This window comes from Bicyclus anynana, chromosome 21 (genome assembly GCF_947172395.1).
Source record: "Bicyclus anynana chromosome 21, ilBicAnyn1.1, whole genome shotgun sequence".
NCBI classification, from domain to species: domain Eukaryota; kingdom Metazoa; phylum Arthropoda; class Insecta; order Lepidoptera; family Nymphalidae; genus Bicyclus; species Bicyclus anynana.
Window position 1 is genome coordinate 3,283,178 of NC_069103.1, and position 27,046 is coordinate 3,310,223.

Genomic DNA, 27,046 nt, shown 5'->3' on the forward strand with positions numbered 1-27,046 from the left:
ATGTGCTCCATAACCTCTACCTTCCAGTGAAAGTTCCGTTAAAATCGGTTCAGCCGTTCCAAAGATTAATCCGGTCAAACAGACAGATAGAGAGACAAAAATTTGAAAAAAGTTCGTAATTCATTATCATACTACGGACGCCCGCTACTTATTATATATACTTATACCGCTATGCGCGTGGAGTTCAGTTTTTCACCAATTCCGGAAGTAGCCTGTGTTAATTCAGAGTAAAATCTATTTTCATTTCAAATATCAGCCGAATCGCTTCCGTAGCGACAGCGTGAAGGAGGAACAAACGTACTTACACACAAACTTTCGCCTTTATAATATTAGTGTAATAATTGATTAATCAATGCACTTCAAATCACAAACAGACATCAATTCTACTCACCTATATGTATTGATTAGATTACGGCCTTACCCGGGGTTAGGGGACTCGAGCTCAACACTGAGCCGAATGTGGGTTGACTACGAACGAAGACGGCCTCCGTGGCGCAGTGGTATACACGAATTTACATGACAGAGGTCCTGGGTTCGATCCCCGGAAGTTTTCTTAATTGGTCTTAGTCTGGCTGGTGGGAGGCTTCGGCCGTCTAGTTACCACCCTACCGATAAAGACGTACGGCCAAGCGATATAGCGTTCCGGTACGATGTCGTGTAGAAACCGAAAGGGGTGTGGATTTTCTTCCTCCTCCTAACAAGTTAGGCCGCTTCCATCTCAGATTTCATCATCATATTTACCGTCTGGTGAAGGTTTACTTGTAAAGAAGAAAAAAAAAGATTGATTAGATTAAATAAAAGGAAGATTCAGTTTATTATTAGATCGTTTACTATAATTACAACAATTATATACACAATGGAAATACACACTCAATGATATTCATTTAAAGCTACAAACATACTTATAACACGCCAGTCCGCGTGGCGTGTTACCAGTGTGTGTAATCACATCACTCATAACTTTTTCTTCAGCACTTTATACGTGTCTTTACTAACTAAGTAGCTCAGAGCTGAGACTACGGTGGAGGCGGCGGTGAGCGCGCACAGAGCTTGCAGCGCTGGGTGATCCACGTAGCCGAATACGGGAGACGCTAACGTTGTGCCTACCTGCCGAATTAAATTTATATTAGAACTAGTGGACGCCAGCCAGACCTCTTTAATCCGGCCCTATCGCAAAATACGTTCTTAGTGGATAACTAACTCTAAACTACCTCCCTGCCAAATTTCAGCTTTGTACATTCGGTTTTCGAGATTTCGTGATGAATTAGTCAGGGCTCCGTAGAACATTTTGTACAACTGATTCGTCATCATCATCATCATCAACCAAGGGTTATATGGATTCATTTTAATTTATATAAATATAAATATATATATATTTCATTTATTTGGTTAACCAACAACCTTACATTTCTTACAAGCTATATTTTGAATGACAAGTTATAAACAAACAATAAATAAGTTATGAAATAGCATGCGTTTTCTACCTTCATTTCTAATTTGTTTGTTGGTAAACAGTACACATCAAGTCGGACTGAAGTATAGTAAACTAGCAGATGCCCGCGATTTCGTCCGCCTTTAGATTTCTTTAATCCAGTCCTCTTTCAAAATCCATTCTTGGCGGACCTCTACTAACTATCTACCTCCCAAATTTCATCTTTGTATGTCAACTGATATTCGAGATTCGACCTTTCACATTTATGTAAGACTAGCGGACCCGGTCAAGCTTCGCTTTGACTTATGTGCATTTCTTCCCTATCCCTACACTACACTGTACTGTACCCCTATACTACCCTACCCATATGCTAGCCCTAGCCCTACTCCCACCCTACATCTACCCTTTGAATCTTAAACGTTTGTATGAGAAATAGAAAAGGGTTGTTTTTATAGTTTTCCCGGCAATTTTTCTAATTTCTCTCATATTTTAAACCTTCCCTATACCTCCACGAACATTTCAAGACCAAGATAAGATAAATCTGTAGAGCAGTCTTTCGACTTTTAGCGAGATTAACGAACAGCAATTCATTTTTATATATATATAGAAGATGTATGTTGTTTACCAGTAGCAGTTGTATCGCGGTGTTGATCTTGCTGACGAGCGTGGGCGCGAGCTGCGCCGTCGCGTGAGTCACGTCGAAGTACCTGCTCAGGGTCTTCTGTAATACATATTCACAACTATTAAGATATGACCCGCGTCCGATGAGAATGGTATGGAACCTTGTCAAAGACGCTACGGACGCTACGTCATATTCTATCTAACTTTGCCGACCAGTATGACGCGCAATCGCGAGCTTCTCAGTTCCAAAACGTAGCATCTTAGTATCCAGTGGCGTGCAAAGAGTTTTTGACTAGGGTACAAATTGTACAACGAATTTTTTTTTCGGCAGTGCATTTTTGCATCTATAAAGTGCACGCCATTGCTATAGCTTGGCAAATTCGTTCGTAACCCCGATGGTCTGCGCGGGCCGGAAGGGGGTAGCGATGCCCCGCACGCACGACTTAATACCCGCGTATTCCTTTCCCCCCGTCGCCCGCATATCATGGAGGTGTCATCAACAAACTTGCAAAGCTATAGCACCTGATTGCGCGCGGGTTATACCCACTACCTACCATTAGCAAAGAATGGATGGTTACGATACTAAACGTAAATACTAAAACTAATCTAGCAATTTTTTAATTTTTGTCTAACAGCCTGTTTGTCTCAGCTAAATCGATTTAAACATGACTTTCACTGGTAGATAGAGGAGGCTATTGAACAACCTATAGGCTACTTTTTATCCCAGAAAAATCCAAGGTTACTTTGGGATTTGGGAAAAACTGAATTCCACGCTAAGTTGTAGTTGCTAGTATAAACTAAATATGAAACATGCAAATAAATAAAAGGAAAACGTACAGGCGGTGGCAAACTGATGTATCTGATGACAAAGCCAGCTGCAACCAATGCAATGTCCCGCGCTACAATCAGTAGTGTTAGTGGCAAAGGTATCAAGTTCTGCCATGTGAGGCTAATGAAAAGCGTTGCTATGAGGATTTTGTCTGCCATTGGGTCAAGGAATGAACCCATCTTTGATGATTGCCCTTTCCAGTTTCTGGCAATCCAACCATCTAGCTGAAAATAAACAAAAACATATTATACAAGTATGTTTGACAAGAACATTATCAATGAGGTGCAGGAGGGGCATCTGCCCCCCCTTCCCCCCCTAGAGACAAAAAATGTGGCAAAATCTAAAACTTATTTAATACTAGCTGACACCGCGCGGTTTTACCCGCGTGGTTCCTGTTCCTGTAGGTATATGGATAATATATAACCTATAGCCTTCAGCACTAAATGGGCTCTCTAACACTGAAAGAATTTTTACTAACACAAGTCAGACCAGTAGTTCCTGAGATTAGCATGTTCAAGCAAACAAACATACAAACTCTTCAGCTTTATAATATTAGTACATATTTTCTTTTTAACTGACTTCCAAAAAGGAGGAGGTTCTACGTTCGGCTGTATGTATGTTTTTTTTTTTTGCTGAGTTGTGAATTGTAATAGAGTAATCTATACTGCTTTAACAATAGCTAGATATACTTCATAGTATATAGCTACTTATTTTAAGTTCTTCATATTTCTCAATACATGACTTTTTTCTTAACTCATACAAGTTGATTATGTAATTAAATATATTACTTATATATAAAAAATTTAATAAAAAAAATACAACCGACTTCAAAACCTAAAAACGTACCCACTAAACTAAAAAGCGAAAAATAACATCATAATATGTTCTACCTGCTGATCAGTATGAAGGCGGTGCTAAGCCGGTGATGTATTAATTCAAGCCATGTGAGCATATCTTATAGATTTAGATTTTGCAGACAATGTTGTTTCATGTGGTCCTGTCAGAAATGGCTTAAATTAAGACAACACCGGCTAAGCACCGCCTTCATACTGATCAGCAGGTAGAACATATTATGATGTTATTTTTCGCTTTTTAGTTTAGTGGGTACGTTTTTAGGTTTTGAAGTCAGTTGTATTTTTTTTATTAAATTTTTTATTATTTTTCAATTTTTAGTGTAAAATTTCATCTCAAACGAATACATCAGACCCCTAATGACAGTCACAACCCATCTTGGTACAAAATTCTCAGCAATACAAATTAATCAAGCCCAAGCACAAGGTAGCTACCGTAAACCGTCAAGGGGTTCCCTTCATTGACCTTGGTCTTCATCATCAGACCCCTAATAACAGACACAAGTCATCTAGGTAGAAAGTTCTCAGCAATACGAATTAATCAAGGCCAAACACAAGGTAGTTACTGTAAACTGTTAAGGAGTTCCCTTAATTGTCCTTGGTCTTCATCACCAAACCCCTAAATGACAGTCACAACCTATTTATGTGGAAAGTTCTCATTAAGACAAATTAATCAAGCCCAAACACAAGGTAACTGCTGTAAATCGCCAAGGAGTTCCCTCGTCTGTTTTATGACTCCATCATCAGATCGATTTTAAACCTTCATAATTTTGTATTTCTTAAAGGCACTAAATGGAAAAGTTCACGAACACACTAGACACCCATATAATTTTTGAAAGTTCCCCTCAATTTCTCCAGGATTCCATCATCAGACCTTGTCATGATGGCAATGGGACCAAATGGGGACTATACCGTTTCAAACAAAAAAAGAATTTTTGAAATCGGTCCACGCGTCTTTGAGTAATCGGTGTACATACATATAAAAAAAAAAAAAAAAAAAAAAAAATACCAACCGAATTGAGAACCTCCTCCTTTTTGAAGTCGGTTAAAAACTAACGGAACTTACCACATCTGTAATGCCTGCAAACACTAACAATCCTAGAGCTAGGTTGTAATTGTCTTGTAGTATAACATAACCCAAATAAGGAGACATGGCTATTCTGGTCATGCAAAGTATGTTTGGTATGGTAAATACATTTTCTTTCTGAAACAAGATAAAAAAAACTTAATAACTTCTTTATTCTCATTGGATTAGCTGACAATCTATGAGCAGTGGCATTGTAGATAATTATTATCATTATTCAAATATGTATGATTCTAAGAGAACTTCAATAAGATAATGGATTTGGATAAGGCTTTGCTTTAAAATTAATCTATGTAGTGTGCTTTCTTTAGGAAATACAACAAAAAGGAAAATTAAGGTATTTTTGGCAATCTTATAAATCTAGAGCCAGCCAGACCTGGATTGATTAAGAAAACTTCAATCTGCCCAGCCAGGGATCGAACCCAGGACCTCCGTCTTGTAAATACACAGCGCATGTCACTGCTCCACAGAGGCTGTCAAAAGCTTGAAGCAAGCTGACATGCTTGATGGCTTAAAGCAAGCTTATATTTGCAGCTCTACCACCAGTGAGCTAGAAGATGATAGGAATGTAATTATAGCTTGATAACTTCGTTCATAACACTCCCGGTGGCCAGCATAACCCGGGGAGGTGTGTAGCAGCTCTGAACATGGTGCATCTGGCTCTGTATGAAGTATACGAAAACATCTCAGCTGAGTTATAATCTTTGCCTGGTTGCAATTGCTTTGTTGCAATGTCAGAGCTTAACAAAGCTTAGCAAAGTTTAGCACATCATATACTATCACTTGAAGATTAGGTTGAGGTATACCTAATCTTCAAGTGATAGTATACTACAGTATAACCATAAAAGAATACTTCTCTTACCTCAACTACTTCTTCAAATTTCTCTCGAACTTTAGCTTTTGTTTCTAAAATATCCTTCACTAAATGCTGTTTTTTCTCTTTAAGTATTTGACCTGTGATCTCTTTTTGTTGCTTCAAGTCCCGGACGATCTCCACGCCCTTTTGACGTAGCCTCTGCTCTGTATCTTTAATTTGTATCTTTTTCTGTTCCAAAACATCTTGCAATGCCTCTTTCTGCTTATCTATGTCAAGCAAATGTTTCTTATTGTCTGAAGAGTATACACAAACTATAGACGTAAGTTTTAAAGGTCTTTTCACGAATTGCCGCCGCGCAAATTCAGTATGAGTCGTAAGTGTACTAAATTGGTGGTTTCTTGGGTTACAAAAAGTTTGAATTTGTTTCACAAAGTTGTACGTTCTAAATCTCATGTTTAAGCTATTATCTGAGTTGAGATTTACAAATAGTAATAGTAAATAATAAATATGTTAGTGGTTCTCACATAGCCAAACATAAATAAAAATTATAACCTCAAAAACACCAAAAAAACAGCTGACTTTGACTGTTTAAAATTAAAAAGTTTAAAACGTTTAATTTTTTACGACTAGCTCATTCTAGCCCTTTTGAGCTTTGTAATTTATAAAAATACATACACTACTTATTTGTAGAATATTATATCTTCTTTGATAATAACTTTACTTTACTACGCACAGTACGGCATAATTTTTAGGTACCGATGTTTTTTGTGAATAGGTATTCTGCTAATGGATTGTTATTGGTTAGGCTTAGAAAAGCTAGATTTCAGTCCCATTCAGAGCGTCTATAAAAATCCGATACCGTCAATGTCAACTGTCATTGTGACAGCCTTTGACGTCTGTGATCAGTCATTGTCATTAATGTTTCTGTTTTTTTGTGCTTTTTGTTGGTGTTTGTTCTTGAAATGGGAAATAATTATTAACTAAACATAAAAACAATAAATTTACATGTTTTGCGATTACCGAATACTGTGATGTTTTTTCATTTTACTATGATATAAATTACAACAGGTGTAAGGTATTTAGTCTTCATTTTAATATCATTTTCTAATAATTATGATTTACGATAATCTTATAGGTATATATATTGTAAGTGTGACTTACAAGAATATTATGTGACTCTTAATTTTATACAAAACATACAACATCCACTTTATACGACTTTGTATACTGCTACATGTTCAAAAACATATATTGGATATGGATTTCTTAGTATCCAAAACAAAACGTTTTGGATACTAAGAAAACCATCATAGAATCGGCCTATTTTGTAATTGTTTATTTTTAAGACTAAATTATCTTAACGAATTCGCATAATAATGGCTTATTATGCGAATTCGTTATTCTTAACTCTTGTAATTATTTTTCTTTGTTATAGTACAAGATCAGGCATAAGAAATATATAAACTCATCCGTTATTTAGTCATCAAATATGTCAAATGAAAGCTTGTTTAATGCTTAATTTAACCACGTTACTCTCTTTCATCCAGTGCATAGTTTACTAGATTTTGTATGAAAAATACCTATGTATGGCCGCAATTTAACTGGGCAACCTGTTTGAAATGTGTCACTCTGTCAATATTATCTATTATTTATTTCTTATCATAAATAAATTATAGATGAACTATATATTTCTAGTGCCAGATCTCTGGATTTGCATATCATCTTAATATCATTGTTGTATATATAAATGAAAAAAAAAAGAAAAAAAAAAATATTCATTCATTCATTCAAATATTAAACAAGATAGTATAGTTGATTGGTTTGCCACCTGGTTGACTCATAATTTGTGTTTTATTTAGTATTTTTATCCTCCAATGCAAAAAGGGAGGTGTTATAAGTTAGATGTGTCTGTCTGTCTGTGGCACCATAGCTCCCAAACTGATGAAGCGATCTCAATTTAGTTTTTTTGTATTAAAAGTTACTTAGGTGTGTGTGTTCTTAGACATGTTTGATGAAAATCGGTTGAGTTGTTTAAAAGTTGTGAGATGTGAAAGGGGGAAAAATAACTCAATGTCTGCAAATATACTCGAGTGGGGTCTCAAATGAAAGTGCACTGAAAGAGAATGTTGATGACTTGATTGAGAGTGTAATTAATAATTTCATGACTTTCAGTTTTTTTTAAAAACAATTTTATCTAAATACTCTACAAAATTGCCTTTATTCATCCACACTAATATCACAAATGCAAAAGACAGTACATGTTACCTTTCAGGAATAAACTGATGAACCAATTTTGATGAATTTTGATAAAGAGATAAACTTAACCTTGAAGCAGAACATAGTCTTTCTTTTATTCTATACCAGTTAGACTACGATCTCACCTGATGGTATGTGATTGTGCAATCTAAGATGGAAGCTTTTTACCAGAAGAAGAATTTCACACAAACATCACATATCCAAAGATATTGATGGTCTCTCTAGAACTATATGCTTACAATTAGAAGATCTTAAATTAAATAAATTCTATGCTCAATACGGGAATTTATAATTTCTAAATAAGCTCAGGTAGATATTTCTCATCAGTGTGTGTGTGTGTAAAAATTTTAATAAAAAAAATTCAACCGACTTCCAACTAAAAAAATAACCTAAACTAAAAAGCAAAAAATAACATCTTACCTATGTGCTACCTTCTGATCAGATTGAAGGCGGTGCCAAGTCAGTGATGTTTTAATTTAAGCCCTTTAAATTACAAAATTTCTGTGGTTCTTTCAGAAATGGCTTTAATTAAAACATGACACTGGATTGGCACCGCCTTCAAACTGATCAGAAGGTAGCACATAGGTAAGATGTTATTTTTTGCTTTTTAGTTTAGGTTATTTTTTTAGTTGGAAGTCGGTTGAATTTTTTTTATTAAAATTTTTATTTTTTAATTTTTAGTGTTAGCACACCTACTGAGTGTGAACAAAAATTAATAAGCAATTAGTTGTAACGTTATTTTCTTATGATAAGTATCTAAGTCCTACAATCCCAATTTTAAAAATACTACCTTAACTCATATACAAACTTTCACTCCCCCTTTATCCACACGTAATATGAATATTCAGAAAATCGTGAAAGGTGACTGTCCTCCGTCATCATCACCAGACCCCCTATGCAGTCACATTCTCATCAATATAAAATTTATCAAGTCCAAACACAAGGTAGCTACTGTGAATCGTCGAGGAGTTCCCTTAACTCTCCTTCATCTTCGTCACCAAACCCCTAATACAGTCACAACCCATCTAGGTGGAAAGTTCTCATCAATACAAAATTATCAAGTCAAAACACAAGGTAGCTACTGTGAACCGTTGAGGAGTTCCCTTAACTATCCTTCGTCTTCATCACCAGACCCCTAATACAGTCACAACCCATCTAGGTGGAAAGTTCTCATCAATACAAATTTATCAAGTCCAAACACAAGGTAGCTACTGTGAACCGTTGAGGAGTTCTCTTAACTGTCATTCTTCTTCATCATCAGACCCTTAATACAGTCACAACCGATCTAGGTGGAAAGTTCTCATCAATACAAATAAATCAAGCCCAAACAAAAGGTACCTGCTGTAAATCGTTGACGAGTTCCATCGTCTGTGTTTCGGCTCCATCATCAGACCAACTCCAGACCTTCATAATAGTGTAGTGGTTTAAAATACCTTATGGAAACACTAACAAACGCACTAGCTTTCCCTACAATTTTCGAAAGTTCCCCTCGATTTCTCCAGGATGCCATCATCAGATCCTGACATGAAAAAAATGGGACCACCCTGGAATAAAACCCTTCAAAACAAAAAAAGAATTTTCAAAATCGGTCCACAAATGACGGAATTATCGCTGGACATACATAAAAAAAAAAAAAAAAAAAAAAAAAAAAAAAAAAAAAAAAACATACATACAGCCGAACGTAGAACCTCCTCCTTTTTGGAAGTCGGTTAAAAACTAAAAACCTTTAAAAGTTAAACAGGTTTTGTGGTTTTATTATCTTATAGCAACTTAGGTGTCAAATAACCCAGCTTATCTGGTTTTGTGGTGTTGGTTGTTTAATGTGTACATTTTTTTCATATTCTTTTTAAAATTCTTCCATTTGCAGATTCCAAAACCAGCAAAATGAAGGAGGAAGAGCTAAAATATAATCTCAGATTGCTGGACGAGCTTACTGTCGATATTTTTAAGGTGAGTACTGCAAACTTTTGATATTGATTTCCTATGCTATGAAGTTTCTTATCTATAAAGTTTCTTAACTATAAACTATTAAGTTAATATTATAAAGAGGCAAGATTTGATTATTTGTTTGTATGCTTGCTTTGAATATGCTCTGACTACTGGACTGATTTGAAAAATTCTTTCACCATTAAATTGTATCCTACTTTATTGAATGCCACTTTATGTTTGGCTATATATTTTATCTCCATACATGAATGGGAATTATGTGAGTGAAACTGTGGCGTTGGTAGTACACATAAAATAATAATAGTTATATTTACCTTAAATACTTTATAGAATAAACTGACCGTTAAGATTTGCTATTTTTATTGTTTAGAATGATCAAATGAATTACGAACCAGAAGACCAACTATTTAATTATTTTTATTTATAAGATTATTTATAAGATATTTATTTATAAGATTTAAGTCTTAATATAAGAGACAAATATTTTAGCATTCCATTGATTCAATGTGTGGGTGCTGAGTCTATGGTGTGGTAGAGAGAAAATCTCCGAGCATAGCTCTGTACTTATGACTAATTGATATAGAGTTAAAGAATTCCTTGAAAAGCGATAAACACTCCCCTTCTCTGCTAGCTAAATTTGTCCAATTTTAATAAACAATGTGACTTTCACAGGAGATCCTGCAAATATTCAATGTGACACAGGAATCAAAAGCAATCAATCCACTCTCTAGCCAGACATTAGAGTTCTTTGCAAAAAATTTAAAAAGTAATCCAGTAACAACATCAACTGTTCTAAATTTTCTGCTCTCATGTATAACTGATACAGATGAGTTACATAAATTGCAACTGTTGTATTTAGATGTGTTGAAAACTGAATTAGCCAACAACAATCCAGATAGAGTGATAACTGTTTTGTCATTGTTGAAATGGGTTGATAAGCTGCAGCCTGTGTTTATAAATGAAATATTTAAACATTTCTCTGACGACATATTTAGGCAACATAGAAAACAAATTCTCATAAGCTTAGTCACCCATAGTAAACCTGAACTAATAAACATAGCATCTGACATGATGCATAAAAATGAGTCACAAAAACATTTCAAATTAACAGCTGAGTATATGATAGAGCTCTGCTATCAAGACAAAACCCACTGGCTGTTGAAAGCAGCTCAAATTTACAAACAACAATTGCAAGATATGAAAAATGTTACATTCGAAATAAACAACTTCACAAAGCAGATACTTATAATGGTGCTAATAGATCTGACAAATTCCCCTGAAACATACGATTTGCCTTCATTAGTAAATCAATTAACAAACATATTCTCAATTCTCGACACATATACAACAACTGATCATCAGCTGCAGTTTTACATGACAGAAGTGAAACGAGAGTTAACAGTAATAAAGTTTTGTTTGGAGAACAATTGTAAAATAATGTCAACATCTATATTTAGTCAAGTTTTAAGCCAAAGTGCATTGACAGTCATATCACAGGTCTGCAGACTATCCAAAGTAGATCGATACAAAGTTTCGAGGCTGTTGAATACTAATAACGACTTTATAACAGAGTTGTTAGCATTGAGCAATAAAAGTGAGAAAAATTCTGATCAAATCTGTACTAATTGGGACATTTCGACCTATAATGGTTACTGTGCAATAACCAAAGTTATAGATACAATATTGAATTCGTCCGACAGTATGGATAACACGCAAGAAATGAGCACATCATTGGACGATATCAAACGTTTACTCTTATCAATTCAACCTTTGCAATATTGTATTGAAGTTATAGAAACTATATTCTCTTGTATATTTCTGAGGTATGAATACTTTTCCTGCCACGAACACAATCAAGAATTTCCATGTGGAACTCACTCGGAATGTTCGTATTTTTATTCGAAAAAGCAAAACAAAAATACTTCTAACATTAACAGTACCAGCACTGGATTCATGTGCAATGCAATAACAACACAGATTATTTTGAACACTTTGAAACTTTGTTTGGAAACCCTAAAAGATGGGGAAGTTAAAAATTTAGAATACAATGATCCGAATATGTTTGCCCGTTTCAAAAGGCTAGTTAATGTCGTAAACCATTCAATATGGAAAATGCAGTTAGTGTCAACTCTTTCTCCTGACACAAGTCCTCTGCAACTAAAGTTGTGTCTCGATTATGTTGAAGTCGACGATAGTAGCGAAGATGAAGAACGGGAGTTAGAAGCCAAAGCGTTTAGGAAGAAACCCAAGATGAAACGACGTAACACTAATCCTAAACCAGAAGTTGGACATGTTATGCTTGCTTCTACAGTTTCCGCTTCTATAGATGGTAAGATCATCTCTAATTTAACAACCCATATTCGGCTCATTATTGAGCACGAGGCTCCTCTCAGAATGAGAGGGGTTAGGCCTTAAATCCATCACGCTGGCCCAATGCGGATTGGCAGACTTCACACACATAGAGAATTAATAGACTTCCTCACGATGTTTTTCCTTCACCGTTTGAGACACGTGATATTTATTTTTTTAGAATGCACATAACTAAAAAGTTGGAGGTGCATGGTATCAAATTATATAGGAAAATATTAAGGTTTAAAGTAAAAGTACAATGATTTGTTTCAGCATATTCAGTAAAGAAGAACACGATAGATTTCATCTCGATCATGCTGGCTAAACCAAATTGTCTTGTGGCACTTGCGCTCTACCAAAACGACTTCGCAAAAGCGAATCAGATTTTGGAGGTATGTTTTTTTTTTTATATTTCTTACTAGCGGACGCCTGCGACATCGTCTGCCCTTAGACCTCTTTAATCCAGCCTTTACAGTAGTATCGCTGTAAAAATAGAGTAACTTCTCCCGTTTCCCAACATTTCCCTTCACTGCTCTGATCCTATTGATCGTATCGTGATAAAAAGTATACTATAACCTGCTCAGGAGGATGAAGAATAATTTTACCTAGTTTCGTTAAAATCCGTCGAGTAGTTTTAGTTTCTATAATTAACATACAGACAGACAAAAATTTACTGATTGCATTTTTGGCCACCCCCTGATAGTTATTTTTCAAATATATTTCATGTACAGAATTGACCTCTACAGATTTATTATAAGTATAGATATGTATGTATGTTTGTGTATAAAATGTTATTCAAAATAACAACAAATTAAAATCGATTAAAACTATGTCTAATTGTTCTAATCGATTTTATTTTCATTAATTTAAGAACAAGTTAAATATAATTATTATTAGGTTTGAAATGACTAGTAATTTATACCCTCATTTTTAATTTATTTATTGGTAAACAGTAAACATCGAGTAGAGCTGTAGTATAGGTAACTAAATTTTATTTAAGCTAAATAATTTAATAACAAAAATACACTTAATTATATGGTTCTAATAAGGTGTCCTAATTTTTCGTAACATTCAGTTTCATCGGCTGTCGGTTCGTAAAATACTGTTCCACCCTTTTTGTCTTGAAGAACTCCCGGTGGATTTGCTTCTAGAAACATCTTCGCCTCCTCTATGGTTTGCATTGGTTTAAAGAATTTGCAAAACAGACAGCAACAGCACCATCCTAAAAAGTGATAGTATACTCAAAGGCACAATTATCCGCCCACTTTAATATACTTGCGATATAGATAAGTGGGCGGAGAATTGTGCCTCTGAGTATATATTAGTTTATTTATTTGACCGGTACTTCATTTTATATATTTACTCTCGAAAATTATACTATAAATACTATTAATATACAACTATACCATCTATTTTTAATTTTAACCTTAATGGTTATCTCAATTAAGATTTAAGACGTTTGATGTCAGGACTGCTGGGGCGATGGGTTTGTTGCGAAATATGTTGCCGACAGAATATTTTAGAGTGTCGTTTCAGCCAAAGATATTTTATACTTGAGATATTATATTACTTATACTTGAGATTTATATTTTACACTTTTGTCAAAAAGTGGATAATTGTCTTAATTTCATTTCGTCGTATTGTAAACAACGAAAGTTATTTAAACAAATAATATCTAAATAAAATATTGTCTACAATGTCGAGTTGTGTGTTCAATAACTGTCAAAACTGTATATACATAAATATATTATGGAATTAAACACAAAATTGGGCATGTGTGCTCTCAGTGTAGTAGCTAAATTCGGATCACTTTGCGTGTGATTGTGTGATTTTGTAGGCACCCCTTATTTGTCTTCGAACCCCTCAAACGATGCTTTTGCGCTCGCGCCAAACCCTAGGTGACGCCACTGAGGTCCCATTAAGCCTACGTCACTTTTACAATCAGAAAAAAATAAGGTCTGTCTGGAGCCGCCTGCATCCAGTGGCACTCTGTAACTTTTCTACATTTGGGCATATGGGCTGTGGTGAACAGGAAATTTGGACTAAACGGCGTTTGGCGTTAAACGGTTGATTATGTTTAAACGAGTGTCGGTGAACTCGAACCTTATATCTTGGCAACTTCGTTCGTAACACTCCCGAGGCGGGAGCGGGCCGGGGGGCGTGTAGCGATGAATGAAAAATTCCCGAACGAACGAAGTTGCCAGACTATAGCGTTACATTTTTTAATTGATCTTGAAATAGTATGAAATACCTTTACTACACCATAATGGTAGAGCCACCAACAAATAGATGACGAACCAAACTTTGATGATCTTCCATAAATGTTTTGCGTTTATTTTTTGCTTCTGTGTCCCATATAACATTTTGATAGATTTAAAACTTTTACTTTTTGAATCAGAGCTGTTTGATATAGATACTCGTAGATCCTTTTTATCGTATACTGAAAATAAATAGGCATTTTATAATTTGCTAAAATGATATACTTCCTACTTACATCATTAATATTCATCGTTAGGCTATTTTAGTAGCCCACTGCAGGGACAGGCCTTTAATTTTATAGCTTGCCTCATCATAATCATCATTAATAACCCATATTCGGCTCACTGCTGAGCACGACTCCCCTCTTAAAATGAGAGGGCTAGGCCAACAGTCTACCACTCTGAGCCAATAGACAATTCTCAGGTATGCCGGTTTCCTCATGACGTTTTTCATTCACCGATTGTAACACGTTTCTTGAAATGTCTTAAATGCATTTTACCCAACTGAGGAGAGGATTCAAACCTTATTTATCACCATTACGCCCTCCTCGTAAGGCAGAGGTCATATCCACTGGGCTATCAAGGCTCTTAATAACTTTCCTAGAATTATGCATATTCACTCCTATTTAAAGATACCAATAATGTAGTAGGTAGGAAAAACGGAAGCTGGAAGAACATTCGATATCTTTGCAGTACGTATAATATAAGGAATCCGTGGTTTTATTTGCGTAAAATGATTGCATATATAACCTAACCTAATTTTATAATATGGCTTATACTCGATTAATAAATAGCAACACTGAAAGAATTTTTCAATTCCATCCAGAAGTTCCAGAGATAAATAAGCGCGTTAAAACAATATCTTTATCTTTATTATCAACGCCGCGTGGTTCCCGTTCCCGTAGGAATACAGAGATAAAATATAGTCTATAGCACTCGGGGATAGAGTAGCATCCTAACAGTGAAAGAATTTTTCAAATCGGTTCAGTAGTTTCAAAGTCAAATCCAACAAACAAACAAACAAACAAACAAACAACCAAATATTTCCTCTTTATAATATTAGTATAGATTCTTAGTAAAGATATAAGTCTTACATTCTTCTGATTCATCGCTGTAAGTTACATTTGTTTCAGATTCAATATCATCTATATCTCCATTCAAATATTCGTTAACCAAGTCATCATAATTGTAATTCATATACTCCTTCATTTCCACAACGTCAGTATTTTTGTCATCAAACTAGAATTGAAAGTGAACATTAAAATTCGTATTTAATTTTATTGCCTCTCGAATTTGATCTAATTGGGAAGATGCGAATACTGCTTTAGACAATTATACTACGGACTAGTATAAATATACTTTCGACTGATTTTTTAAAGAATATTTGCTAAGTTTTAAATATGGCCAACTTTTCCGTTCCCTTCCAGTTATTCGGAAAAGCTGTGTTTGGAGTAGGTACGACAATAGTCCACGAAACTAACCTCTCGTTTGCAACAGGTCGCTATTGATGCTTCAAATAATAATTATTATTTGGCTGGGCTGTGATAGCCCAATGGAAGCCGTGATAGCCCAGTGATTATGACCTATGCCTCGGATCCCGGAGAGCGTTGGTTCGAATCCGGTTTGGGGCATGCACCGCAAACTTTTCAGTTTTGTGCATTTTAAGAAATTAAATATCGCGTGTCTCAAACGGTGAAGGAAAAACATCGTGAGGAAAACTGCATACCTGAGAATTATCTTATTCTCTACATGTGTGAAGTCTGCCAATACGCATTGGACCAGCGTGGTAGACTATTTGACCTATCCCCTCTCATTCTGAGAGGAGACTCGAGCTGAGTAGTGAGCTAAATATGGGTTGATAATGTTGATGACGACAGGATACTTTATTTATAATTTTAAGATAACATTGATTTCCGTCATTACGATCCATCGGCGAACTTATATCCATATCAAGTCATTAACCCTCGGCTGAACATAACAACTGTTCACACAATCGATAACGACAATAATAAATTAATGTTAATTATCAATTTGTTATAAACAACGTGGTCGTAGTACATTTACACAACAAAGTTGTTTAAACAGTTGCTAATTGGATATGTTTTGTGTTGGGATCTATTGAAAATTATGAATTATTTTTGTAAATGTTTAAAAATATTTACGAAACAATATTGTGTCAGGAATGTTTGTCAAGTATGTTTGGAGGACGAAGTGTTAAAACAACCGTCATATTTAGGAAAATAGAATTATTTTCTCATCGTTTTAATAGCCTGTTTGAATGGTCTACTACAGGACCAGTTCTCTTCCTTTGTTGAAGAAGGGAACTAGCTCTTAAACTCACTATGCTACTAAAAATCGGGTTGATGGGCTTATGGTGGTTCGTTCCTCATCATCTTACAGCCTGTTTGAATGACCTACTACAGGGCTAGTCTTCCTCCCTTGTTGGAGAAGGGATTAATTCTAAAACCCACCACGCTGTTGCAATACGGGCTGAAGGGCTTATGGTGATTTTTTTCCCATCATCATAATAGTCTGTTATAATGGCCTACTACAGGACCAGTCTTCTTCCTTTGTTGGACAGGGGTTTAATGCTTAAACCCATCACGCTACTGCAATACGGGTTGGCTGGCTTAGGGTGATAATATTTGACTTTGTAATGATCACTATCTGGTTTTAATGATAATGACCGGGAACGACGTCTCTCTCTCTTAGAAACATAAGGGTGTATAACACCACAAACTTCCTAACTCTTGGAAGAATGAAAGGTTTAATATTTCATAGCCCGACCAGGACTCGAATACAGGACCTTATGATCTGAAGTCACATAGGCTAACCAGTGGATCAGCAAGTCAGTTACGTCTTTACTAGTTAGTTGGTCATAATATTTCTGAGTTCTATAAAAGAGGTACACAATTTTTATCATCATCATCACAACCTATACGACTCACTGTTGACTCACTGCTGGCCCAATGCGGATTGACGAACTTCACACACATAAAGAATCAAGAAAATTCCGAGGTGTGCTGGTTTTCTCCTTCACCGTTTGAGACATGTGATATTTAATTTCTTAAAATGTACATAACTGAATAGTTTAGGTGAATACCCTGGGCCGGATTCGTACCTTCGCCCTCTAAATCGAAGACAGAGGTCATATACACTGGGCTATTACGACACAGTTTTTATATGTATTAGTACTAAAAAATATTAAAATTTTAACATAAATAAAATGTCTTTTAGTAATAATTTCGAGATTAATAATAATTAAAATTAATTACCATGTTCTTATCTTTGGGTGCCATGTTATCAGTATAATTTATTTGGTTCTGTGATAAATTGTACGAGCTATCGACAAATGCATTCGCATCTAATGCTATGTGGATATAAAATAAAATATAGATTTTCGTCATAAAAGAGAAAATAGATTCCAAAACCAAACTAAAACATTGAATACTTTAATTTCGTGATGGAACGTCAAGTTGTCAATTGTAAGAATTATTTTTTTCAATTCACCTTGGGTATCTATGATCCCAACATATTCTACCCTACAGTCATACACTCTGTGCTATTTATAGTTTTTGAAAAGCATACAAAAGAAACTTTAAGTATCTTGCGTTTACAAACGAGGAACTAAAACGTTTAATATGTGTCCAAGGCACTTGTTGAGGACTGCGTTGTTACTTGTTGTATATTAATAACACATTACAAAATATGAATTATTTCTTATTTCAGATGTTCGATTTATCAGATTCCGAAATCGCTACAGAAGTAACATTTACGGAGCAATTGCGCCATCTAGTAGCGAAAATAAAAAATATAATTTGCTACAGAGATTGTTCCCGATACCCAACTAAGGAGTTGTCAGCACTCTCTGTCGTGTCCACTGAAGTTATGGGTCTCGTTGAGGGGTTCCTAGCCTCAAACAGACCACCAAATTCCTTCGATATCATTGAGCTAGGCCCCCGACATCCGCATTTGCAACTTTATAATCATCAAAACGCACCATTTATAAACGCTGTCGACATACTTCTGAGCAGCGGACTCAATAGAGAAATAACATACGGGCTAATAAATGTAGTTGAACGCAAACTTGCAGAAGTAAGATGTAGTACGGATGTCACTGCTGTTAAAAAGACCAACTACATCAGATTTGTAGAAGATATAGCCAGTGTTACATTCGAAATTTTCGGAAACACCGAGAAATCTTTTGAATTCGTCGATAATGTTTGCGAATTAATAGCCGATTGTCGCATTCCAATCAAGCATAAAGAATTCTGTAAACTAAACCAGCTATCCAAGGAACTGAGACAATGTTGCTTAGACTTAGCTGACATCGTAAATCCTACCGCAGAATCTAATGTGGATGAAAATTTATTGCAAAAATATCATCAAATTTACATGAATGTTGTGGCTGCTTCTGATAAAGATATATGTAATATAGGAGAGGTGTCCAGACATGGAACAAAGAAAGCTAGAGTGCATTATTTAAGAAAATGTTACATGTACTCGAAATCAGTATATCAACTCGAACAAGAGGACCGCCAAAATGAATCTCCAACTGAAAAACCCTACTTTTCAGTTTTAGAGAGACAGTTGCACGATATATTTGGAAATATGATTAACAATAAAGAAATGCCCGTGAGCTATCTGGAGCCGATATGTAAAAAATTAAACGTCAATTTGATTCCAAAGTTGATTCTGAATTTCTGTCCATCGATAACCTTGGCGGGGTCGTTGAGAGAAGCCAGTGAAGAAAACTTCAACAACCTTCTTCAAGTCGTATTTGATTTCAAGAATTTGGAAGAGAAATTGTTTGTTGAACCTACTGCAGACTTTGCTCCACTCCCGAGAACTCCAGATCCCCAATGCTTGACGTACGTTGTCTTACACAACTGGGTGCTCGCTCATATAATTCGAAAAATTCATTCGAGCTTGAGCGAAAGCACAAGTCAACACAGTATGGACGCTCGAACAAAGTACCTCAACAAATACATGGACTTGGAAAGATTTGATAGTACCAAAGTTTTGTTTGGTAACAATAAATGTTTGGCTTCACTACACACGATCATTGATTTAGACAAATTATTTATTTATCTGCCAAAATTACTAGAGTCAGGTAAAATATTGCAATGCCTGAAAATTATCGACGCACTATCCGAACGGCAATTAATGTGCAGTGCGAATTTAATGAATTTGCGGGATTTAATGTTGTTTAAAATTGCGACGAATCCAAAAGTTCCTAACTGTTGGAAATATTGTCAATACTTGAAATGTTCAGAACTGAAGTTTGATTTGATCTTGAACAATCTAGCTTGCTGGCCCGCGGAAGGTGCTATGGAAGCTATCGATTACCTTCGATTTATTTTGGATGAAACTGCTGCGGAGGAAGGTTTATATGAAAAATGTAATGAATGGAAAGTTAAAATACCTATTTATGAACAGGTGAGCTACAAAATAATCTCTATTTTATTAAACTTGGACTTCGTAAAGATAGCATTTTGTGCGCGACAATAGAATTGTACAAAAATATTCAAACCTAAAATAAGATGAGTGTGCTATTATTAATTAACCGTGGTGTTTAATTTTAGATATCGTCCATAATGGGCACGAACCACTGGTACACGATATACGAGAAATCAATAGAAAATCCTGAAAATATTATTGAAGTGCTTATGGATAGTCAACAAGTAAGTTTTTTAGTGTAAAATTTTCTCTTTTTTTTTAGACTTTCATAAGAAGGCAGTTTTACAGTAGCTACAGCGTTTTCAAAACAGCCATAACAACTTGTTTTGTCTCTTATTACTTTACTTTTAATTTCAATAGTTTTAAACTGATTTATTTAGTATAGCTGTAAATCGATTCCAATGCTGCTATTTCATTGGCTTAATGTACAGTTGATATCAAACTTGAGAAAAACCCGTGAACTTATTGAATTTCTATAACATTTATCTTGCAGTTCAAATTGTGTTTAGAATGGGCAGACAGCCACGACGTGTCGGAGCATATGAAAAACTTGATCGTTATCAATCTTTTACGCCAGTTCTTTGAGTATACAAACCAAGCCACGCCATCTTTAGTCCGAGATCTGCTTACAAGATTACCCAGCAGCCAAGCAGTGGACTTGGTCGCGGATGAAATATCCAAAATCAGAAACATAGAAATACTCCAAGTGTGTATTGACTATCTCGCAGCCAATAGTACAACTTGGAGGTCGTTTGAGAATATCAAAACAGGATTTCAAATCATGCTCGAAATTGAGGCTAATTCAAGACATCTCTTTTGGGATTTGATTGAGAAACCCTTGCTAATGATCGAACAGCTTCTAATGAATGGAAAGTTGGAAATGTTGGCACATATTATTACCAAAATATCATCGAATTTGAAAAACGATCCAAGCGGCGACAACCTCTACTACAATATAAAGACTATCGAGACGTTGTTGATATCTCGGAATGCTGTCGACAGTTTACTGAGGTAATTTATGTTATTTAATATTTTAAATAACAATTAAGTTTAAGTGTTTATTGCTTATTGCAATGTAACTTTCTATTATTTTGTAAATGGCCCAATGTTCATTAAATAATCCGTTTCTTTGTATCCGAACAAATAAATTGATTGGTCGTCTAATATAATTAAGATCGCCAACTATGCTATAACTAAGCACAGTTAGCGATCTCAATTAGTGAGAACCTCCTCATTTTTGATGTCAGTTAATAACAATCTATAATCCAACTCTACTATCTGTTTGTTTAGTTCCGAAATTAAAGGTTGCTGGGGAGTATTTCCCATAACTTCCAAGGTGTTGACAAGTCTATTTGTAGGAAATTAGTATTTTTTTAACTATAAAATAAAAAATTTTTATGCTTTGATACAAAGCAATTCGAATAATTCCAAGTATCCATGTAACACACGCCTTTATTTCCTTGCATTTTAAAAAGAAATATTATTTACGCCGAAAATATGAATTTCAGAACACATGTTCTTTGAACATTTTTAATTAATTTTCGGTAAAGAATATACCCCAGAATTATGGGAATTACTCCCCAGCACCTTGTAAAATCGTGCTTATCGATTCTCTTCTAGATATTACGCGGAAAAAGCTTTGGACATGAAGAATCCTTGGCACAGCAATCCCTCGCCGCTCAAACCTTGGGACGATTCGCTCTTACAATCCATAGATTCTATAAACATAGAAGCTGCGTCGAAACCCTTTGTGATGCCGGAGCATGTGCCTTCGAAGGATAATTGGGTCGAAGACTACACGGTGGACAGATGCATGATGTGCAAAATATCTATATTCTCTATGATCATACGAAGGCATCACTGCAGGCGATGTGGACGATTGGTCTGCCACGCTTGTTCTAGGAGTCGAATGCAGGTAAATCAATTATTTCGAATTAAATGAAGTAGGCCTAGTAGGCAGGCCTAAAGAGAGAGCTATATATTCGACTAGCGGACGCCCGCGACTTTGACCGTGTGAAATTCAGTTTTTGAGAACCATGAACTTTTCTGGGATAAAATAAAGCATATTGCTCGATATGCTGAGACTTTCATTGGAAGATAGAGGAGATCCTCTATCTTCAAATGAAAGTCTCATTGTAATCAGCCTTTCCAAAGATGGACAAACTAACGAACATTTTAAAAATGCTTGTGTTTTGGTGTTGCGTAAATAACTAAAAACACTTAATAAAACACATTTACTTCGAAATCATAGACAGAGACGTCAAGTTTATTTGTATGTTTTAATGAAATGGTTAATCTTGAGCTAAAAAGCTTCATGCTTGTGTACCTACATAAGTTTTCTGTGTTAATCATCATACTTTGAAGTTGTATTGTACTAAGGCCTCCAAAGACACGCTTTGCGTTTGGTGCCCTTGCCTGGGCCTGCACCCATGTCCGTCGATTCTCTTTCTACAAACGCTAACGCTTCAAAAACTGAAAAAATGTTTGGGCATGATAGATCCGATCCGATCGATCGATAACAAATGTCATTCCCATACTTTTTAAATTAAGCGCATTCTATTGTAGACAGAGAATCGATATGGTTACCATACACATGGCCACATGGCTACAGGCCCTGGCCCTCCTGATGACGTCATTGAAGTCATAAATTTATCTTCAAAGGTACCATCATACCCGAGCGGTGTCAAGTTCCGCGTGTGCGACGACTGTTACACCCAGACAATGAACAGGAAGACCAACTCGGAGTACGACAACCTGATGCTGAGCAGCAACTCTGACTCGGGCGGCAGCGGCACCACCTGCATGGACTGGTGCCTCTCCACCAACGCCAAGAAGAACGAGGCAGTGAGAGCGGAGTTCAGTTATGAATTCACGCCCAACGTCACACTGTGCTTGTCTATTATGAAAATGCACACAATAAGCTTGGATTATCCCAGGTTGGTATAGTGTTTTATATAGGGTGTCCCGTAAATAGCACATCATACTCTACAGAGTGATTGACACAACTCTGACTCCGGCAAAAGCTGCACCACCTGCATGGACTGGTGCCTCTCTACCAAAATCAAGGAAAACAAGGCTGTGAGAGTTGAGTTCAGTTATAAGTTTACACCCATTGAAGATTCATACAATAAGTTTGTATTATCACAGATCGGTATATGATTGCGTGAAACTGCTTATTCCATCAGTGGTTAGCCTAAGTTACTTCCTCAGACTAATTAGAGAAAGACCTGCCTCGCAAGACATTATTATTCTGTCAAAGTATGTGATCAACGATCTTATGTGATTATAAACACTGTCTCTATAGAATCGATGTTTTATCGTTTACAATCGTGTCCATCGGTTAAAAACCTCCGTAAAAATACCTTTTTGTGTAGTTAAATGGTGTAAAAAACGAACAAAAACTGCTAGTTTAGTATAAGATATGTATAAAATCTAAGCTCATTTTCCTTACAAAATGGCAGAAAATTTTGTTCGTGAATTTGGGTGCGATACTAGTCCTTATGTATTTAGTCTGAGGTTACTTCAGATAACGACGATTTTTTCAAGAGATTATGATTAAAAATTCTGTATTACACACTGAGCGTCATACTGCACGTTACCAGCCTAGTGGATCTAAGGGTTAATTTTTAAAAAAAAAAAGTGTGTCAGCTCCGTCGCACGAATGGAGTTTACTCTTTTCAATAGCAACGCCTGAAAAGTGAAAGGTGCGCAACCGAGGTGCAGCGCTGCGTGCGCGCCCGCCAACAGCGTGCACGTGCGTGCGCTAGGCATGTGTACGCTATGGCGGCTACGTACGGTGAAAGGTGCGCAGAATAGGTTGCGCACAAAAAACGTACCGAGGGGTATAAATGAAAAATCGATTGTGATGGAGTAAACTCCAATAAGTTATGAAATGACATGCGTTACGTTTTTTGTGCGCAACCTATTCTGCGCACCTTTCACCGTGCACTGTGCCGCCAACAACTTGCACATCGCACCCATGTGTACGCTGTAGGCGGGTGCGCACGCCGCGGCCTGCTGCACCTCGGTTGCGCACCTTTCACTTATAATGCGCGAGTATTGAGACGTGCTTCGAGCTAACTTTTTGTTTTTTTTAACATACACACTTTTTTTTGTTGGTAAACAGTGCACATCGAGTAGGGCTTTAGTAATACTTATGTTAAAGAAGACTAAATGAATAGAATTGTAAAATAGCTAATAGACTTTATAATATACTTCACATTATATATTTTACTCTTACAATGATATAATCATTAAACAAACAAGCCCAATAACATATAGTATATAGGTATAGTCGCCTATACAGCATACCCTATGTACGTCTCAATACACTCACAGCTAAATTAGAAAGTTGCGCACTAAGGGTGCGCACCAAAAACGTGACACTTTTTCGTTAGTTCAGTTGGTTTTACCCCTCGGATTTTTCTCATACCGGGCGCCTTATATATAAAAAATCGATTCTTAAGGAGTAAACTCCAATAAACTCCAATAAATTTGATTTATTTATTTTTTGTAACATGACAAATAAATCATCATAAGTTTTAAGTTTATTTGAAGTGAGTAATTGTAATACACAATTTGAAAATCTGTATATTTATTATGACTTTTGTTACTATTACTAAGAAAGAAATGCAAGAAAAAAGGCGGATATTTTCATAAAAATATTTTTACTTAGAAAACTTTTAATAAACAAATAAAGAGTCCTTATAATTCTTAGATTAATATTGAGAATTAAAAGTAGCTTCTAAAATTGTTTTTTTTTTTTAAATATGTCCCAACAGATTTCTACTAGACCGCAGTGATGAAGTAGCGCGGGAGTTGGCCAACGGAGGCGACTCGGGCTTGTTGGTGCGCGCTCGACGCTCCTTGCTGTTAGCTGCTGCTGAGCTATATTCAAGAGCTCCAAATGAAAAATCGTGAGTATAATGTAATGGGCATTTCACAGTTCACTTTAAACCCAGAGGAGGTAAAACACATCCCAGTCAAGAAACTGCTGCTAGGAGAAATCTAGTCAGAGGCGATCACAATAGATCGGAAGCGTCAAGTCAAGAGTCAAGTCATAGTCATATACCTCATGAAGACCTGCAAAGCCTCTACATCAAGAAGAAGAAAAAGAAGAGTAGGTATAATTTCCATTATCATTGTTTACTAGATTTCATAAAGCATTAGAACGAGATTGTTGTTGGTCGTTTGTGCGGAACGTATTTCTTGTTTTGTTTGTTTTAGTGCCTTATTGTACATAGAAATGTACGCACGAAACAAAACAACGCCGTGAGGCATTTTTTACCTGATGTATTTACATAAGTTTTACTAATAAGCCTTTTGTCATGACTCATAATTACGTATTAGTAATTCCCGTTGTTCTTTGGGTTTAACATCTCTGTATAGCCATCTAAATAAAATTTTCCTAATTATTTAAATGGATAAAACTGTTTTTAAATATGGATATATTATTTATTGACGGACCTGAGACCAAGCAAATGGTCACTAGCAGTAATACTAGAAAATGAAATATGTATTTATGCAATTTATAGTATGAGCCTATATAATTTGTACAGCGGAGGCATGCGCGTGGCGGAGACGGGCGCGGCGCACGCCACGCGCTGCCTGGCGCACGCGGACGCGATGGCGACGCTTGTCAAACATCAGGCGCACCACTTGGTGCCGCACCAGGGCGCGCATCCCAGTACGTATGTCACCTAATTACACGATAAATTTCATGTATAGGAGACATCATCATTAACAACCCATATTCTGGTCACTGTTAACCACGTTAACCACATATTCTGGTCTCTCAGAATGAGAAGGGCTAGGCCTTAGTCCACCGCGCTGGCCCAATGCGGATTGGCAGACTTCACACACGTAGAGAATTAAGAAAATTCTCAGGTATGCAGGTTTCCTAACGATGTTTTTCAGTCACGTGAAATTTCATTTCATAACTCGAAAGTTGAAGGTGCATGCCCGGACCGGATTCGAACCTACGCCCTCCGAATCGAAGGCAGAGGTCATATTCACTAAGTTATCACGTCAACGTCCATTTATAGTAGGATATAGGATATAGGAGTACCTATAAACTACCCAGAGTACCTAACGCTCGAACGAGCTATGTAGATGGCGAACTAATCGTATATATCCAAAACACACATCCTACATCCTAACGTGTAAGAACAACTGCTTTAAAATTATGTCAATAAATAAAGTAAAAAATTTAGAATTAAAACTTTAGTTAATGTAACAAAAAATTGTAATATATTTTGAGTTATGCCTTATTAATATATTTATACCAAATTTTCTCTTTGGAAGCACGAGTGACAACATTCATATTTTTTAATTCTAAAATACGTATCTTAAAAGCACGCAAAACTAAAATTCAAGACATCTTCCACAGGTCAAATAGTCCGTTCTCTTCTGGAAGCGGAAAAATGGGAGTTGGCATTGGAGATAGCAACAAAATCGGGACTTCCCCGAAACAGCGTCCTCGCTGCGTGGGGTAAAGCGTGTCTCAAAGCCGGTTGCTTCAAAGAGGCCCGACGAAAGTTCGCATTGTGTTTCAAAAACACTCCCGTTTGTGTAGACGTCGATGAACTTGAGTACGGAAAAGAAGCTTCCGAGTTCAACTTCGTTAATAGAAGGTTGAATCATATGCGATCCTCCGAGAGGTCTATATCGACTTCCAGCGCGACGTCTGAAGGGCGTGGGAGGACGAATCCTCCCTTGTTGAACGAAATCATAACAATGTTGGAGGACATGAATTATCCGGTTAATCAGCAGTTGTTGGACAAAGCTGAAACTATAAAGGTAAGGTTTACCCTAAAATCTAACCGTAGTTTGGCCACGAACCGCGAATCCACACTCCACTCGAATCATGAGGCATATGTATATTCTAACAACGAACTACAATTTTAGCGCACACTATATACCTAGTGGTCTAAAAATCTGTAAAGACCTTTGTCGTTTTATAAAATCTAAAAATTATTCAGCTACTGTGGCAAGTTTGGACCATGGTGACTTTGAGAGGCAACAAAGTTCCAGCATCTCGACCATCTAAGTAACAACAGTTTGTTTGTATGCGGGTTTCTATGTCTTTCGTTTCTGTATTACTCTAAACAATTTAACAATGTGTTTAAACGCTAACCTTCTTT

At 36.1% G+C, this 27,046-nt stretch overlaps 2 protein-coding genes across 2 annotated transcripts in view; one reads left to right on the forward strand and one right to left on the reverse strand.

The window, feature by feature from the left end:
* Positions 1 to 785: 785 nt before the first annotated feature.
* Positions 786 to 6,208, reverse strand: LOC112047205 (probable cardiolipin synthase (CMP-forming)). The gene is made up of 5 exons (XM_024084232.2): positions 5,680 to 6,208; positions 4,800 to 4,937; positions 2,891 to 3,106; positions 2,058 to 2,153; positions 786 to 1,107 (listed from the first exon to the last, which is right to left on the reverse strand). The coding sequence occupies exons 1-5, from the start codon at positions 6,085 to 6,087 to the stop codon at positions 955 to 957; spliced, it is 1,011 nt and encodes a 336-aa protein (XP_023940000.2). The 5' UTR covers positions 6,088 to 6,208; the 3' UTR covers positions 786 to 954.
* A 343-nt stretch (positions 6,209 to 6,551) lies between these two features.
* Positions 6,552 to 27,046, forward strand: part of LOC112047208 (zinc finger FYVE domain-containing protein 26 homolog) — a 28,274-nt gene continuing 7,779 nt past the window's right edge. The window contains exons 1-12 of the mRNA XM_024084235.2: positions 6,552 to 6,709; positions 9,758 to 9,840; positions 10,510 to 12,166; positions 12,460 to 12,578; positions 18,174 to 19,883; positions 20,030 to 20,128; positions 20,398 to 20,915; positions 21,525 to 21,819; positions 22,566 to 22,840; positions 24,686 to 24,820; positions 25,463 to 25,590; positions 26,293 to 26,702. Of these exons, the coding sequence (XP_023940003.2) occupies positions 9,775 to 9,840; positions 10,510 to 12,166; positions 12,460 to 12,578; positions 18,174 to 19,883; positions 20,030 to 20,128; positions 20,398 to 20,915; positions 21,525 to 21,819; positions 22,566 to 22,840; positions 24,686 to 24,820; positions 25,463 to 25,590; positions 26,293 to 26,702 (5,412 nt within the window). The 5' untranslated portion in view covers positions 6,552 to 6,709; positions 9,758 to 9,774. The remainder of the gene's footprint in view (positions 6,710 to 9,757; positions 9,841 to 10,509; positions 12,167 to 12,459; positions 12,579 to 18,173; positions 19,884 to 20,029; positions 20,129 to 20,397; positions 20,916 to 21,524; positions 21,820 to 22,565; positions 22,841 to 24,685; positions 24,821 to 25,462; positions 25,591 to 26,292; positions 26,703 to 27,046) is intronic.